At 32.0% G+C, this 15002-nt stretch overlaps 1 protein-coding gene across 2 annotated transcripts in view; it reads left to right on the top strand.

Annotated features, from left to right (window-relative positions):
• The window catches only part of LOC139493078 (diacylglycerol lipase-alpha-like), a 73545-nt gene that overhangs the window by 20635 nt on the left and 37908 nt on the right, over positions 1-15002 (top strand). The window contains exon 5 of one of the 2 annotated variants that reach the window (XM_071281222.1): positions 5624-5668. The exons of the other annotated variant lie outside the window; for it this stretch is intronic. Within the exon in view, the coding sequence (XP_071137323.1) occupies positions 5624-5668 (45 nt within the window). The remainder of the gene's footprint in view (positions 1-5623; positions 5669-15002) is intronic. 2 annotated transcript variants of the gene reach the window in all.

Here is a 15002-nt window from a genome sequence, read left to right as displayed (position 1 = left end):
AATATAGTTCCTTTTAATTAGAGTGTATTTTTCCTTAATTTTTTTTCTTTCCTTTCCTCACTCATTCCTTAAATCTTTTTGGGTGGAAATGAAAGAAGAGAGGTCAAATAAATTTTTGGAGGTTGTATTTTAACTGATTTTGATATGGAATGAGTGATTAGGTCAAGTGCAAAAAGGTGATATTTACAGTTTTCGGAACATCTCTTGACTTGTCAATAGGGGTATGGATGTGTATTGGCTAAATTTGTAAAAGTGATTGCTTCAATCTTTCTGAATTTTGGATATATATTTGGACTAGGACAATACATTACACACACAAAAAATTGGATAAAAGTGCATGGTGCAATTTTTTTAATGATGTAAAAGGTTATAAAGAACTGATAGAGGAATTAATTGTGGTCTGTGGCCATGTGGAATATTTAGATGTAGAAACAAAATTATTTGTAAAGTGTACAAAATGTTCAAATTCCATCCCTTGCATTGTTCCATCCATATTGTGAGAACTAATTTTCCTGCTTTAATTTTGATCAGGCATCTATAGAGTTGTTATACATCTGAACAAGCAATTGCGTGCACATAGTCACTTATTAAAATATTGGCTCAGGTTTTAAACACCACTTTCAAATTCTCCTGGTCACTCTTTTATTGGCTGTCTAAATATTTCAAATTCATGTGACCATTATTAGGGACAGACTTTCTTTTGTGGGAAACTTCTATTACTGAAGACAGTGAAGTGATTGAGTGATGTAATTTGTTTATTGTGTTGCCAGAGAGGGGACCAACTGCAACAAAACAAAGGGATTTGGCATCTCGGTTTTTCAATTCATAATCTCTTACTCTTCAACAAAAAACTTGCAAACATTCTTTAAAAAGGCAAGGGACAAACGTCTACAAAGTAATTTTTATTTTGTTAAACTTTTAGAATATTTGGAACACGTTCAACTTTTATAGAATGCAATTAAATTTAAGATACCAAGACTTTGTGCTTGTTTATTTAATTTGGATACACGATTTCTATTTCTATCCCTACACTATGTAATGATAAGGAGATGTTGTAATTGATCAGTCAATCATTTTCAATAGATCAAATAGAATTTAACACCAAGGTAATAATTGTATCTGCATGATACCTATAATTAAACAGTTATTGGATCTAGGGTATGCATAGATGGTTATTGAATCTAAGATACATATTATAACATATAGACAGTTAATTAATATAAAGTTTATGCATTTGAATGTTTTAAGATTTCAAATTGTTTCAACAAAACAAAAATGTAATTTCCTTATTGACAGCCTCTATGTTCTTTTTGGCCATACATTCTTTGATCAATTAGATTTACTTTTGAAGTTTTATATGTAGAAGCCCTAATTCAGAGGAATATCACTTCCTCATTTTTACAGTGATGTTGTTTATAGAGCTAGTAAATTTAGATATGATCCATGTAAATGTTTGTATTGATCCTTGAAATAACTCTATATATTCATGTGAACTGGTGGAAAGTTGTCTCATTGGTAATCATACATCATCTCCTTATTGGTTTCCATTCTTTAACTTTAGTTTGTCTCAAACATAGTAAATACAATGCTTATTACCATAGATCAAGGATGAATTATGGTAGCGTCACTTTTACCGTTCTAGAGTAATGCGCCTTTACAAATGGAAACGTTGCCGAATTTGGGTAGTGTAACTTTTGCTGTTCTTGAGTTATGTCCCTTTATAAAGTAATTTGCAAGCAGGGACATCTATGGTGTCCCATGAACACATTCCCCATTTATTTTTTCATGAAAGGTTTTCAGAAAATATTGTTCATTTATTAGCTGTAATTGACTTTGAACTAGCTTTCAGTCACTGCAGAGTTCTCTAAGATCTCTTCTTTGTATCTAATGTTTGATTGTTTTAGTGCTTTGTGTCGATCTACAGTTTTAGTGTTTCCAGTATTCAATTGTTTCACATTTTGTCAAGCTGGTCCTTTTATCATTTTCTGTAATGTATGAAATTGAAAATTGCTGAATGTTTTACAGTGATTTGTTGCTTACATCTATCATATTTTTTTCTGTGATTGATAGTTGTCTCATTGGCAATCATACCACACCTCCTTATTTTTATATAGTGTATCATTGACTTCACTAAAGTAGTAACCAAGGTTGGAGGCTTAAGTGCAATACTTAAAGGAGAATACGCTATCTTCAGTTGATGGCTTCTATTTTTGTTGAAGTATTGTCATGCCAAAGAAAATTGTATCGGGAAATATTGTTAGCATGTTAATCTTCTTTGACATTAGATTTTCTTACCAAAAACAATATCTTTTGTTAATTCCACATGTTTGTAAAAAGCAGATGACGATAGTTTACCTTTGATTGTGACAGACAGTAATAATGCACAAAGATCCACTTACAAACCTTAAGTTCTTTCTTTATTACTTCCTGGCTAGTTATTTTTATCATTTTCTAACTCTTTTATGTACCCTTTAATACCAAAAAGTGCTAACATGTTGCACATAAGTTGCACATAAGGTGCTCACATTAGAAACTAACATGATTGCACACGAGTTTTTTAACATGCAAATTAGGTGAGCATTTTGTGAGCAAAAAAATTGCACAAATGAAACTAACCTAATTTGCATGTTAAAAACCTCACTGCTCATATGAGCTTTTGTTTCACATGTGCATTTTATTAGATTGCTCATATGAGCAGTTGCTAACATGTTGCACACGTAAATATTATAGTTGACAAAAACAAAATGGCTGCTTTAAACATGTTAAAAAAGGAATATTTTTCAAATTTAAATGAAAATCTTAAATAATTCAGTTGAAAATAAAATAATTGATACATCATGTTAAAAGAGTTATTCTTTAATTATTGTCAGTTAATTATGATTTTCATATCATTTTTTATTTTTTTTATTTAAACAATAATCATGATCATGACTAAAACATAACATTAAATTATAAAACTAATAGAGGGACTTGCAAGTTTAGTACACAATGAATTTCTTTGATTAATAAGTACTGTATTTCAAAAAGTTTAAAAGGAAAAATCTTTATACATGTAGTACTTATTTTGAAGCAACCTGTATATATATTCCCATAAAGGACTTAAAATTGTAATATATTTCAAAATCTGACACAAAAATGAAAATAATGAAATAGAAATGATAACTCACAAATAATTAACCACAGCCACACTGGTTTTATCAGATTTCAACAATGCCTTTCTTCAAATAGCACAATATAGGACTTAACATTTTCCATATCCATCTACCTTCATTTATTGCATGCTTTTCATGAATTTGAATTTACAGGAAGTACATGACTGGGCATGTCATTTTGAAAAAGCTCATATGAGCAATGATGTAGGTTAGTTTTGAATGGTTAGAAGAATGGAAAAACTTTTCAAAGTACAAAACTAACATAAAACTAACATGGATGATAAAAGCTCACCTGAGGTTTGAATTGCACATGTGAGCATTATGTTAGATTTTTGTGGGCACATATGAACTACCAAACTGCACATATGAGCAACCTGATTTGCATACAATTCTTACTTGCATCTCGTGTGCTTCACATGTGAAACTTATGTGCTTTTGTTAGCAATTTTTGTACGGGTATATATGATAATCAGAGTTTTTAAACAAACTGGTTTCAACTGACATTAATAGCACTGATATAAGTTGGTCGGGATGAGTGCTTTAAGCTTTTTACGATAGATTTTTTACAAGTGGTCAATTATAATTTTAATTTACTATATTAAGAAATATAAAGCAAATTTAGGTGTGAAACTAATCTCTAAATATAAATGATGCTGATTTTTATATTCTCAACAATTTTTGTAATAGCTCCATATAAATAAATTCAAATATGACCTGTTAAAAGAATTGTTATTGTGTGTAGGTTATTGGTTGGTAAGTTTTGGTTAGATATATAAAGGTTGAGCTCAAGCTAACCTGAATGACGATAAATGGCATATGATGCCAAGATATTTGAACTTATTATGACATTTTAGCCAATGCAGAGTTTAATAACACAATTCTTCTCCCGTTTATATTTCCCTTGTCTCAATATCTTCCCTCCCTGTCAGGTTAAGAAATATTATCTCTCTCAGAAAACTACCTACAACTCTATACATTACACTGTTGACTGCATGGAGGCTGACTATGTTCTACTAATGATCTCTTGAGTAATAGAATGTCTAACTGATCTGATTGCTTTAGTATTGGAATTGTGTAACAAATGATTGATATAAGTGCTACAGATATAACTATTCGCTTTGAATGAAGATGCATGAATCTAAGAGGCTGTAGATACTTCAAAGTATTTTAAGCTTTTAACTTGAAATAAAATATCACTTTCTGTTTTTTTTATATCTTTCTCAAATTCTTTATACCTTCGTATATTTTCTATCCTTCTAAACATTTTGTTTGATAAATGTGTTAATTTATTACTACTTTTTTTCAAAATAGTAAACAAAATGGATTTATATATACTTTTTAACATGTTATTGTAAATATTATCTTTGAAGTTTTATATAAATGAGAGTAAACTACTACAGATCTGCATGTTATAGATATTGTTGTACAATGACATAGCTTTAATATAATCTCATGTTTTATGTTATGTATATTGTGTTTGTACCAACCAGGTCAATTCTACTTCTTTAAGAAGAGTTAGTAATTAGGCCAATTCTTGTAATAATTAGGTCAATTGTTTCTCTTGAAGTACAGACAAACTATTTAAGCAGGTAATTACAGATATGTACCTTTCTTTTGAGCAATTTATTTAAGCTTAGAAAGTAATTCTTATGTTCAAAAATAAAATTGGATGACTTGACAAATCACCCACTACTGTTTATACTTTGGATGGGAGCATTCCATCTCCTCCTCAAAAGGAGACTGGATTTCTCACAGTTTAAAAGATTGAATACCTAATAGCCTTTAGGGTTACAAGAGCGCAATTATTTGTTTACATTTTACCGGCAAGTTTTTTACCCCAAGGTGGTACTCAGAATAGAATCCTAAACGGCTTCTGATTGGATGATACAAGATTGGAATTACATTTAATCGAAAGCTTATCCAATTAGGTTTAAAAATTGCTGAAAATCATATTCACATTTTACGAAGTATAGAAAATATCTTACATTTCTGCACGTCGGAGCCATTAAAAATATGCTTTTTCATTAAGCGAAAAAAATAGACGATCTTTTTCAACTGCATTTTAGGTCAATTTGAGCCGCATGACCCTATATATATATATTTTTGGTTGTAATGTAACACTGGCATTTCTAGTAACAGGAACTGCTATCGATTTTCTCTAGTTTGTGTAGTCTTTGAGAAAAAAGATACGGAACACTAGTGGTACCCTATGGAAAATGCATTACGAATAATTGCACTCTTGTAATCTTAGAGCAGAGGGAAATTATCTGTTCCTTTTTGTTAGATTCAATTTCTATGTATTAAATTTTGTAACCTTAATTTGGAGCATAAAATATTCTTCAGACAACAAAGTAGACTCAATGCATAACAATTTAAATTTTATAACTTTTGCTAGTCCAAATGATAACGAGTTGGTTGGTACAACATGCTGGTAGACCATGCTATATTTATTGTTTTCTCTTTGTTTTTAGGAGTAGTTTTCTGAGGTTAATTTTCCGTTACCGTGATATGGAAAGGTAATAGTTTTAGTTGCAGTTTTTCCTCAATAACATAAGGATTTGACATTAACATTCAAAATATATATCTCTTTATAATAATTTTACATAGCTTTTTTTTATACATATATAAACCATATATTTAACATGGCTTGAATTTAAATGTCCCAAAAAAAACAAATAATGTAAAGTCTTGATTGCAGATGTTTCCCAAACCATGAAATCAAGGATCTGGAGACCACAATAATATGTATTGAAGCCACAAAAAATGTTACCCCAAAAAATAAATTAATCCACGAATCTTGACATCTGAAAAGAATGATAACATTTATAGTAACCCTGAAATCTAAAGTATGAACTTTATAAAAATCATCTAAAAGGCTTTGTTGGGTATTTTCCATACTTGAAATATATAAATTAGTCCTCTGTGTTTACTTTTTGATATGACGGTTGACAAAGGCACTCATACCACATCTTCTTATTTACATACTATTACATGCTATCTGTATATCCATCTGTTAGTCCTAGCAAATCTAATGATTTCTACAGAATTCAGTGAAATGGCAAGGGTGTATTTAAAGCAGATAGCAGAAAAATAAATCGATTTAGGGAAAAACATTGTCTATCTATGACTTGAACTTTGGCTTTGAATTAAGCTTTCAGTAACTGTGAATACTCCTAAACCAGGGTTGTGTGACTTTTGTCCTTTTATTAGTATTGTTTATGCTTTAGGGGTTACTTAGTGTATGGGATGTTGTTTTGTTTGTGCTAAGGTAACTGAACTGAAGGGTCAAGGGGTTAGGGTTATGGGATGTTTAATGATCAGAAGGGTCAAAGGGTAAAGGTTATGGACCATCCTTGTCCTTTGTTCTTTATGTTATTTCTACCACAAGCCAATTCTATCAAAACTAGAAATATCATGAACTATAAATATCCAATATAATATTGATTAGGGATAATTTGTATGACATAAGTATTAATGTGATGTCACATCCTATTTATTGTAAATCAATTTATTTTAGCAAATACTTTTTACACATTTAGCTCTGCATGTTTATGAGTAAAAGGTACATTTTTGTAACCATTTATAACACATTTATGCTTGCCTTATTCTAATTGAAAAAAAGCACAGAAATAAGTTGATTTACAATATGTGTTATTTTACCCAGAGCTCTCTTACTGTGGATTCATTTATCAATTTTCATGGTTGAACTAATCGTAGCTCAGGGTACCTTGAGGGTAGCTAATTTCATGGTTGAATTAAACATTGAAAGGTACTTTGAGGGTAGCTAAATTCATGGTTGAATTAAACATTGAAAGGTACTTTGAGGGTAGCTAAATTCATGGTTGAATTAAACATTGAAAGGTACTTTGAGGGTAGCTAATTTCATGGTTGAATTAAACATTTAAAGGTACTTTGAGGGTAGATAATTTCATGGTTAAACTAATCGTAGCTTAGGTACTTTGAGGGTAGCTAATTTCATGGTTGAACCAATTGTAGCTAAGGTACTTTGAGGGTAGCTAATTTCATGGTTAAACCAATCGTAGCTAGGGTACTTTGAGGGTAGCTAATTTCATGGTTAAACTAATCGTAGCTAAGGTACTTTGAGGGTAGCTAATTTCATGGTTGAACCAATCGTAGCTCAGGTACTTTGAGGGTAGCTAATTTCATGGTTGAACCTGTCATAGCTAGGGTACTTTGAGGGTAGCTAATTTCATGGTTGAACCAATTGTAGCTAGGGTACTTTGAGGGTAGCTAATTTCATGGTTGAACCAATCGTAGCTAAGGTACTTTGAGGGTAGATAATTTCATGGTTGAACCAATCATAGCTAGGGTACTTTGAGGGTAGATAATTTCATGGTTGAACCAATCGTAACTAGGGTACTTTGAGGGTAGATAATTTCATGGTTGAACCAATCGTATCTAGGGTACTTTGAAGGTAGATAATTTCACGGTTGAACTAATCTATTCAAAGTACTGTAAATTCAGAAATTATTGCTATGATTTTATTATTGCCAAAAATGCAACAGGGTTATAATCACAATAATTTAAACTCGCATTTTGAAATTTTTTATATGAATTAAACAGGATTTTTCTCAAAACTGCATGTTAGTCTAAACTGAAGAAATGGCAATAATAAATGCATGCAATAATTTCTGAATTTACAGTTAGTGAAAGTTTGTATTTCATTTAGTGTTTAAACCTTGAATTCACTCTACAGAAGAAATCTTAAAAAACTTATATCAACTTATATCAATGAATCCACAGTATACATGTTTATTATCATTTTCTTGGAATGCATGGTTTTATACATGTTTATTATCATTTTCTTGGAATGCATGGTTTTATACATGTGTTTAATGTGCTTTATATCAGATCTATTTAGAATCATAATACAGCCTTATTAACATCAAGACACTCTTCAATTTAGCATGTTCAGTGGTAGTCAACTGAAATAGCTGCTTATAGTTAAACATCAATAGACTGGTACAGTTTGTCACGCTCTTAATGGGTCAGAAAATAGTTTGTGAATAAATTGAATAGACTGTCAAAGATGATGAAAAAATCTGCCATTTGAATATTAAATTCCTCAAAGGACAGAATAATGTAGTTATAACAAAGACAACCACTGAGTAAAAAGTTAGTTGGCTTCATATCTTGACTTACATCTAGAAATTGACAATGAGGGTCGGTTGAAAACAAAACTTTACGACAAAAGAGATGATTTCAGCTTTCCAATTGTGAACTTTCCATTTCTAAGTAGCAACATTCCAGCAGCACCTGCATACAGGGAATATATCTCCCAATTGATACGATATTCCCGTGCTTGCATTTCCTATCATGATTTTCTTGATAGAGGGTTACTGCTCAAAAGGAAGCTATTAAACCAAGAGTTTCAAATGGTGAAGTTAAAATCATCCCTTCGTAAATTTTACGGACGCCATCACGAGTTGGTTGACCGTTATGGAATAACCGTTTCACAAATGATATCGGATAATGTTCCTTACGTCGTAACTACAATCCCCTTCCCTTTCATGAATGTGACCTACCGAATTAGACTATTTACCGGATTTGTAATCACATAAGCAACACGACGGGTGCCACCTTTGGAGCAGGATCTGCTTACCCTTCCGGATCACAGAGATCACCCCTAGTTTTTCGTGGGGTTCGTGTTGTTTATTCTTTAGTTTTCTATGTTGTGTCATGTGTACTATTGTTTTTCTGTTTGTCTTTTTCATTTTTAGCCATGGCGTTGTCAGTTTGTTTTAGATTTATGAGTTTGACTGTCCCTTTGGTATCTTTCGTCCCTCTTTTAGTGAGGAAACTTTTTTTTTCTCCATAAAATATGATACACTTGACATGCCTGCATAATTAATCATTTTATTTGTACAGACCAGAATTTTTCTGTCCATATAATATTACTGCCTTGTGTGTTCTGAATTTTCTAAAGGTGTAATTATGAGAATGCCTTAGTTAGGGGCCACCAAACGACTCCCATTCCCACCTGATTTTGGCTACTTTTCACATTTTTCTTTGTTTTTGGTCCAAGAAGGGCATTTTTAGGTTTTCATAACAACATATATGGAAAGAGTTTATGGACCAGAAACAGCAAGATTATACTCCCTGCTCTCCACCCAGTTCAGCTGGGGCAGTTTAACTATTTACAGAGGGTCATATGGGCTATAAATCCAGTCTTAATTATTATAAATAAATCATGAATATTTGTGACTAATTCATTTTAAAGCCTGAATTATTTATGAATGATTCATGAACTGAAAATGAGGTCATCATATAGCCTTCAATAATGAGCAATTGTTACTTCAAATAGATGTGTTTTTATTGGTTTTTCTCATCACTTAACGTTTGTCGTCGTCGTTAACTTTTACAAAAATCTTCTCCTCTGAAACTACTGGGCCAAATTTAACTAAACTTGGCCACAATTCATCGTTGGGGTATCTAGTTTAAAAAATGTGTCCGGTGACCCGGCCAACCAACCAAGATGGACGACATGGCTAAAAATAGAACATAGGTGTAAAATGTAGATTTTGGTTTAAAGCTCTGAAACCAAAGCGTTTAGAGCAAATATGACAAGGGGTTAAATTGTTTATTAAGTCAAGATCTATCTGCCCTGAAATTTTCAGATGAATCGGACAAGGAATTGTTGTGTTGCTGCCTCTTCATTGATAATTTTAAGGAAATTTTGCCGTTTTTGGTTATTATCTTGAATATTATTATACGATTGCCAAAAAAAAAAATTGTGTCGTATAATGGTATCATGTCCTCGTCGTTGTCTGCGGCTCCGAAGACGCATTTAGTTTCAGGACAATGGATCTCTATAAATTTTTACCAGAAGGTTTAATACCACTAAAGGAAGGTAGGGATTGATTTTGGGGGTTATGGTCTAAATAGTTTAGGAATTAGGGGCCAAAAGGGGGCCCAAAATAAGCATTTTTGTAGTTATCAAACAATAATTTGTGTTTAAGTTTATGAATCTCTCTGAAATTATACCACAAGTTTCCATACCATGAGGGGATGGTTAGTTATGACTTTGTGGGGTTATGGCTCAAAATGTTTTGGAAATGGGGGCTAAAAAGGGGGAATAAGGGGCAAAAAAAAGGGGGGAACTAGGTTTTCCGGACAATTACTTAAGATTTAGTGATTTGATCTCTATAAATTTTTACCAGAAGGTTCAATACTGCTAAAGGAAGATTGGGATTGATTTTGGGGGTTATGGTCCCAATAGTTTAGGAATTACAGGCCAAAAAGGGGGCCCAAAGTAAGCATTTTTTAAGTTTTCAAACAATAAATTGTGTTTAAGTGTGTGAATCTCTTCAAAATTATACCACAAGTTTCCATTCCATTAAGGGATGATTCGTAATGACTTTGGGGGGTTATGGCTCAAAATGTTTTGGAATTTGGGGCAAAAAAAGGGGGGAAACTAGGTTTTTCTGGTCAATGGACATTAAGACAATTTAAAAGCAGTGTAAGGAAGGTAAGTAAAAAACAGTACACATATGTTTGTTCGGATTTACCTCCCTTACACTACTTGTAAATAATCTATAAAGAAATGTCAGGTTTTGGACTTATTGCAAAAAAGGGGGGTTGTAGTAGTTTTCAATTTTTTGTTCCAAATTTGTCAAAATCCAAATTTTTGAAAAGTTTGAAGTAAAAATCTTTAATTGCACAATATGGCATAATAGATTTGTAAGATCTTGACATTTGTTTTGTGTCAGAAACTCATATAATGTCAAGAATTTGATCACACTCAAAATTCAGAGATGTATCAAGCTTTAATGTTGTGTCCCTACTTGCCCCAACTGTTCAGGGTTTGACCTCTGCGGTCGTATAACGTTGCGCCCTGCAGAACACCTGGTTATAGAGATAAACTGTAAACAGCAATAATGTTAAGCAAAGTAGATCTACAAATAAGTCAACATGACCATTTTTTACCAAGTTTTTGTAAATTTTTGTAATCTTTTACAAAAATCTTCTCCTCCGAAACAACTGGGTCAAATTTAACCAAACTTAGCCACAATCATTATTAGGGTATCTAGTTTTAAAAATGTGTGCGGTGATCCAGCCAACCAATCAAGATGGCCGCCATGGCTAAAAATAGAACCTAGGGGTAAAATTTAGATTTTGGCTTGTAACTCTGAAACCAAAGCATTTAGAGCAAATCTGACAAGGGGTTAAACTGTTAATCAAGTGAATATTTATCTGCCCTGAAATTTTCAGATGAATTGGACAACTGGTTGTTGGGTTGCTGCCCCTCAATTGGTAATTTTTAGAGAAATGTTGTCGTTTTTGGTTATTATCTTGAATACTATTATAGATAGAGATAAACTGTAAACAGCAATAATGTTCAGCAAAGTAAGATCTAAAAATAAGTCAGCATGACCAAAATGGTCAATTGACCCCCTAAGGAGGTATTGCCCTTTATAGTTAATTTTTAACAATTTTCATTAATTTTGTAAATTTTCGAAAAAAATTACAAAATATTTTCCTCTGTTTCTAGAGGGTCAAGTTTATTATAGATAGAGAAAATTGTAAGTAGCAAAAATGTTCAGTAAAGTACTGTAAGATCTACAAACACATCACCATCACCAAAACACTATTTGTCATCAATCCATCTGTGTCCTTTGTTTAATATGCACATAGACCAAGGTGAGTGACACAGGCTCTTTAGAGCCTCTAGTTTATATTCATTGTTGAGTTGCTCGATCATTGATCATCATCATCATTTACCCACATCTTTTTTGCATTATTTCCTTCTGTTTTGACTACACCATAATTACATTGGAAGAGACTATATGTCCAAATTGATTTAATATTCTTGATAAAGGTCTTATCATTTTACTTGTCTCCTTAACTTGTAGGAACAGAAAACTCTTACATTATACTACAGACACATAAATCATTGGTTAATGTAGCCAGGGGATTTCATTTGCTTTGATTTAGTTTCAATTTTCTTTTTATGAGATACATTTGAAATTTTATCCATATAATATTATTTTTAAATTGATTTGTGAAATGGAATCTAGAATTTTTTTTTATCAGTTTAGGAGATACATATCTCCGCTACAGGGCAGAGGCTTTCAGTCTAAGACTTATACAGTTTTACTGGTGATTATTTTCTTAATATTACATGAAGAAATTAAACAGATTTTTATACGACCCCAAAAAAATTTTGGGATCGTATAATGGTATGATGTCGTCGACGTCGTCCGTTTCCGTTTCCGGATAATAACTTTAGTTTAAGTGAATAGATCTTAATGAAATTTTTGCAGAAGGTTCAATACCACAAAAGGAAGGTTGGGATTGATTTTGGGGATGATTGTCCCAACCGATTATGAATTTGGGGCCCAAAAGGCGCCCAAAACAAGCATTTTTCTAGTTTCAGGATAACAACTTGTGTAGAAGTATTTCAATTGCTCTGAAATCATACCACAATGTTTAAATCACAAGTAGAAGGTTTGGATTCATTTTAGGGGTTATGGGGCCAAAGTTTAGGAGTTAAGGGCCAAAAAAGGGTCAAAACAAGATTTTTCTAGTTTCAGTACAATAACTAATGTGTAATTGTACCACAATGTACCATATAACAAAGGGGAGGCTAGGATTAAGTTTTGGGTAAATTGCCCAAAATATGTAGGAATTAGGGGCCAAAAAAGGGCCAAAAAGAAGCATGTTTCTAGTTTCCAAACAATTATGACAATAACTTGTGTTTAAGTGTATGGATCTCTCTGAAATTGTACTACAAGGTTCAATACTGCAATGGAAAGCATGTGATTGAGTTTAAGGGTTATTGCTCCAAGGGGGTTTCAAAAAGTTGGGGGGTGGGGGGATTTTTTGTTTACCATTTTTTGAAGGGCTTCCTATTTTTCAAAATTTTTCAAATTTCTAATTTTGAAAAGTTTCAAGAAGAAATCTTCAATTGCACAGTATTGTGCAATAGATTTGTTAGATCTTTGACCACATTAATTTTGTGACAAAAACCTATATAATGTCAAAAATTTGATCACAATCCAAATTCAGACAGAATCAAGCTTGAATATTGTGACCAAATTTGCCCCAACTGTTCAGGGTTCAATCACTGGGGTCGTATAAAGCTGTGCCCTGAGGAGCACCTGGTTTATTCTTCGAAATATTTTTGTTTTATTATGAATTAACTCTTTTCAAATGTGATAAGTTAAGTTTGCTGGAACATAGAACACAATGTGCTTTACTTAATAATAAATCTATTGATTTTGACCCAACTTATCCTTTAAATACATTTCAAATCATATAGATTAATATTATGTAAAAACATCGCAACATCAAGTCTCAGAAAACCACAATACTTTGTGTCAAAACAACACAACATAAATTCTCAATACAATACAACATAAAGTCTTAGAACAACACAACATAAAGTCTCAGAACAACACAACATAAAGTCTCTGAGCATCACAACATAAAGTCTTAGAACAACACAACATAAAGTCTCAATACAATACAACATAAAGTCTTAGAACACCACAACATAAAGTCTCAATACAATACAACAAAAAGTCTCAGAACAACACAACATAAAGTCTCAATACATTACAACATAAAGTCTCAGAACACCACAACATAAAGTCTCAGAACAACACAACATAAAGTCTTAGAACAACACAACATAAAGCCTCAATACATTACAACATAAAGTCTCAGAACACCACAACACAAAGTCTCAGAACAACACAACAAAAAGTCTCAGAACAACACAACATAAAGAAGTCTCAATACATTACAACATAAAGTCTCAGAACAACACAACATAAAGTCTCAGAACAACACAACATAAAGTCTCAGAACAACACAACATAAAGTCTTAGAACAACACAACATAAAGTCTCAATACATTACAACATAAAGTCTTTGAACAACACAACATAAAGTCTCAATACAATACAACATAAAGTCTCAGAACAACACAACAAAAAGTCTTAATACAATACAACATAAAGTCTCAATACATTACAACATCAATTCTTAGAACAACACAACATAAAGTCTCAGAACAACACAACATAAAGTCTCAGAACAACACAACATAAAGTCTTAGAACAACACAACATAAAGTCTCAATACAATACAACATAAAGTCTCAGAACACCACAACATAAAGTCTCAGAACAACACAACAAAAAGTCTTAATACAATACAACATAAAGTCTCAATACATTACAACATCAATTCTTAGAACAACACAACATAAAGTCTCAGAACAACACAACATAAAGTCTCAGAACAACACAACATAAAGTCTTAGAACAACACAACATAAAGTCTCAATACAATACAACATAAAGTCTCAGAACACCACAACATAAAGTCTCAGAACAACACAACAAAAAGTCTTAATACAATACAACATAAAGTCTCAATACATTACAACATCAATTCTTAGAACAACACAACATAAAGTCTCAATACAATACAACATAAAGTCTCAGAACACCACAACATAAAGTCTCAGAACAACACAACAAAAAGTCTTAATACAATACAACATAAAGTCTCAATACATTACAACATCAATTCTTAGAACAACACAACATAAAGTCTCAGAACAACACAACATAAAGTCTCAGAACAACACAACATAAAGTCTTAGAACAACACAACATAAAGTCTCAATACAATACAACATCAAGTCTTAGAACAACACAAAATAAAGTCTCAATACAATACAACACAAAGTCTTAGAACACAACAACATAAAGTCTAAAGACAATACAACATAAAGTCTTAGAACACCACAACATAAAGTCTCAATACATTACAACATAAAGTCTTAGAATACCACAACATAAAGTCTCAATACATTAC

Source organism: Mytilus edulis, chromosome 10 (assembly GCF_963676685.1).
Source record: "Mytilus edulis chromosome 10, xbMytEdul2.2, whole genome shotgun sequence".
NCBI classification, from domain to species: domain Eukaryota; kingdom Metazoa; phylum Mollusca; class Bivalvia; order Mytilida; family Mytilidae; genus Mytilus; species Mytilus edulis.
This window is presented reverse-complemented; position numbering and strand designations above follow the sequence as displayed.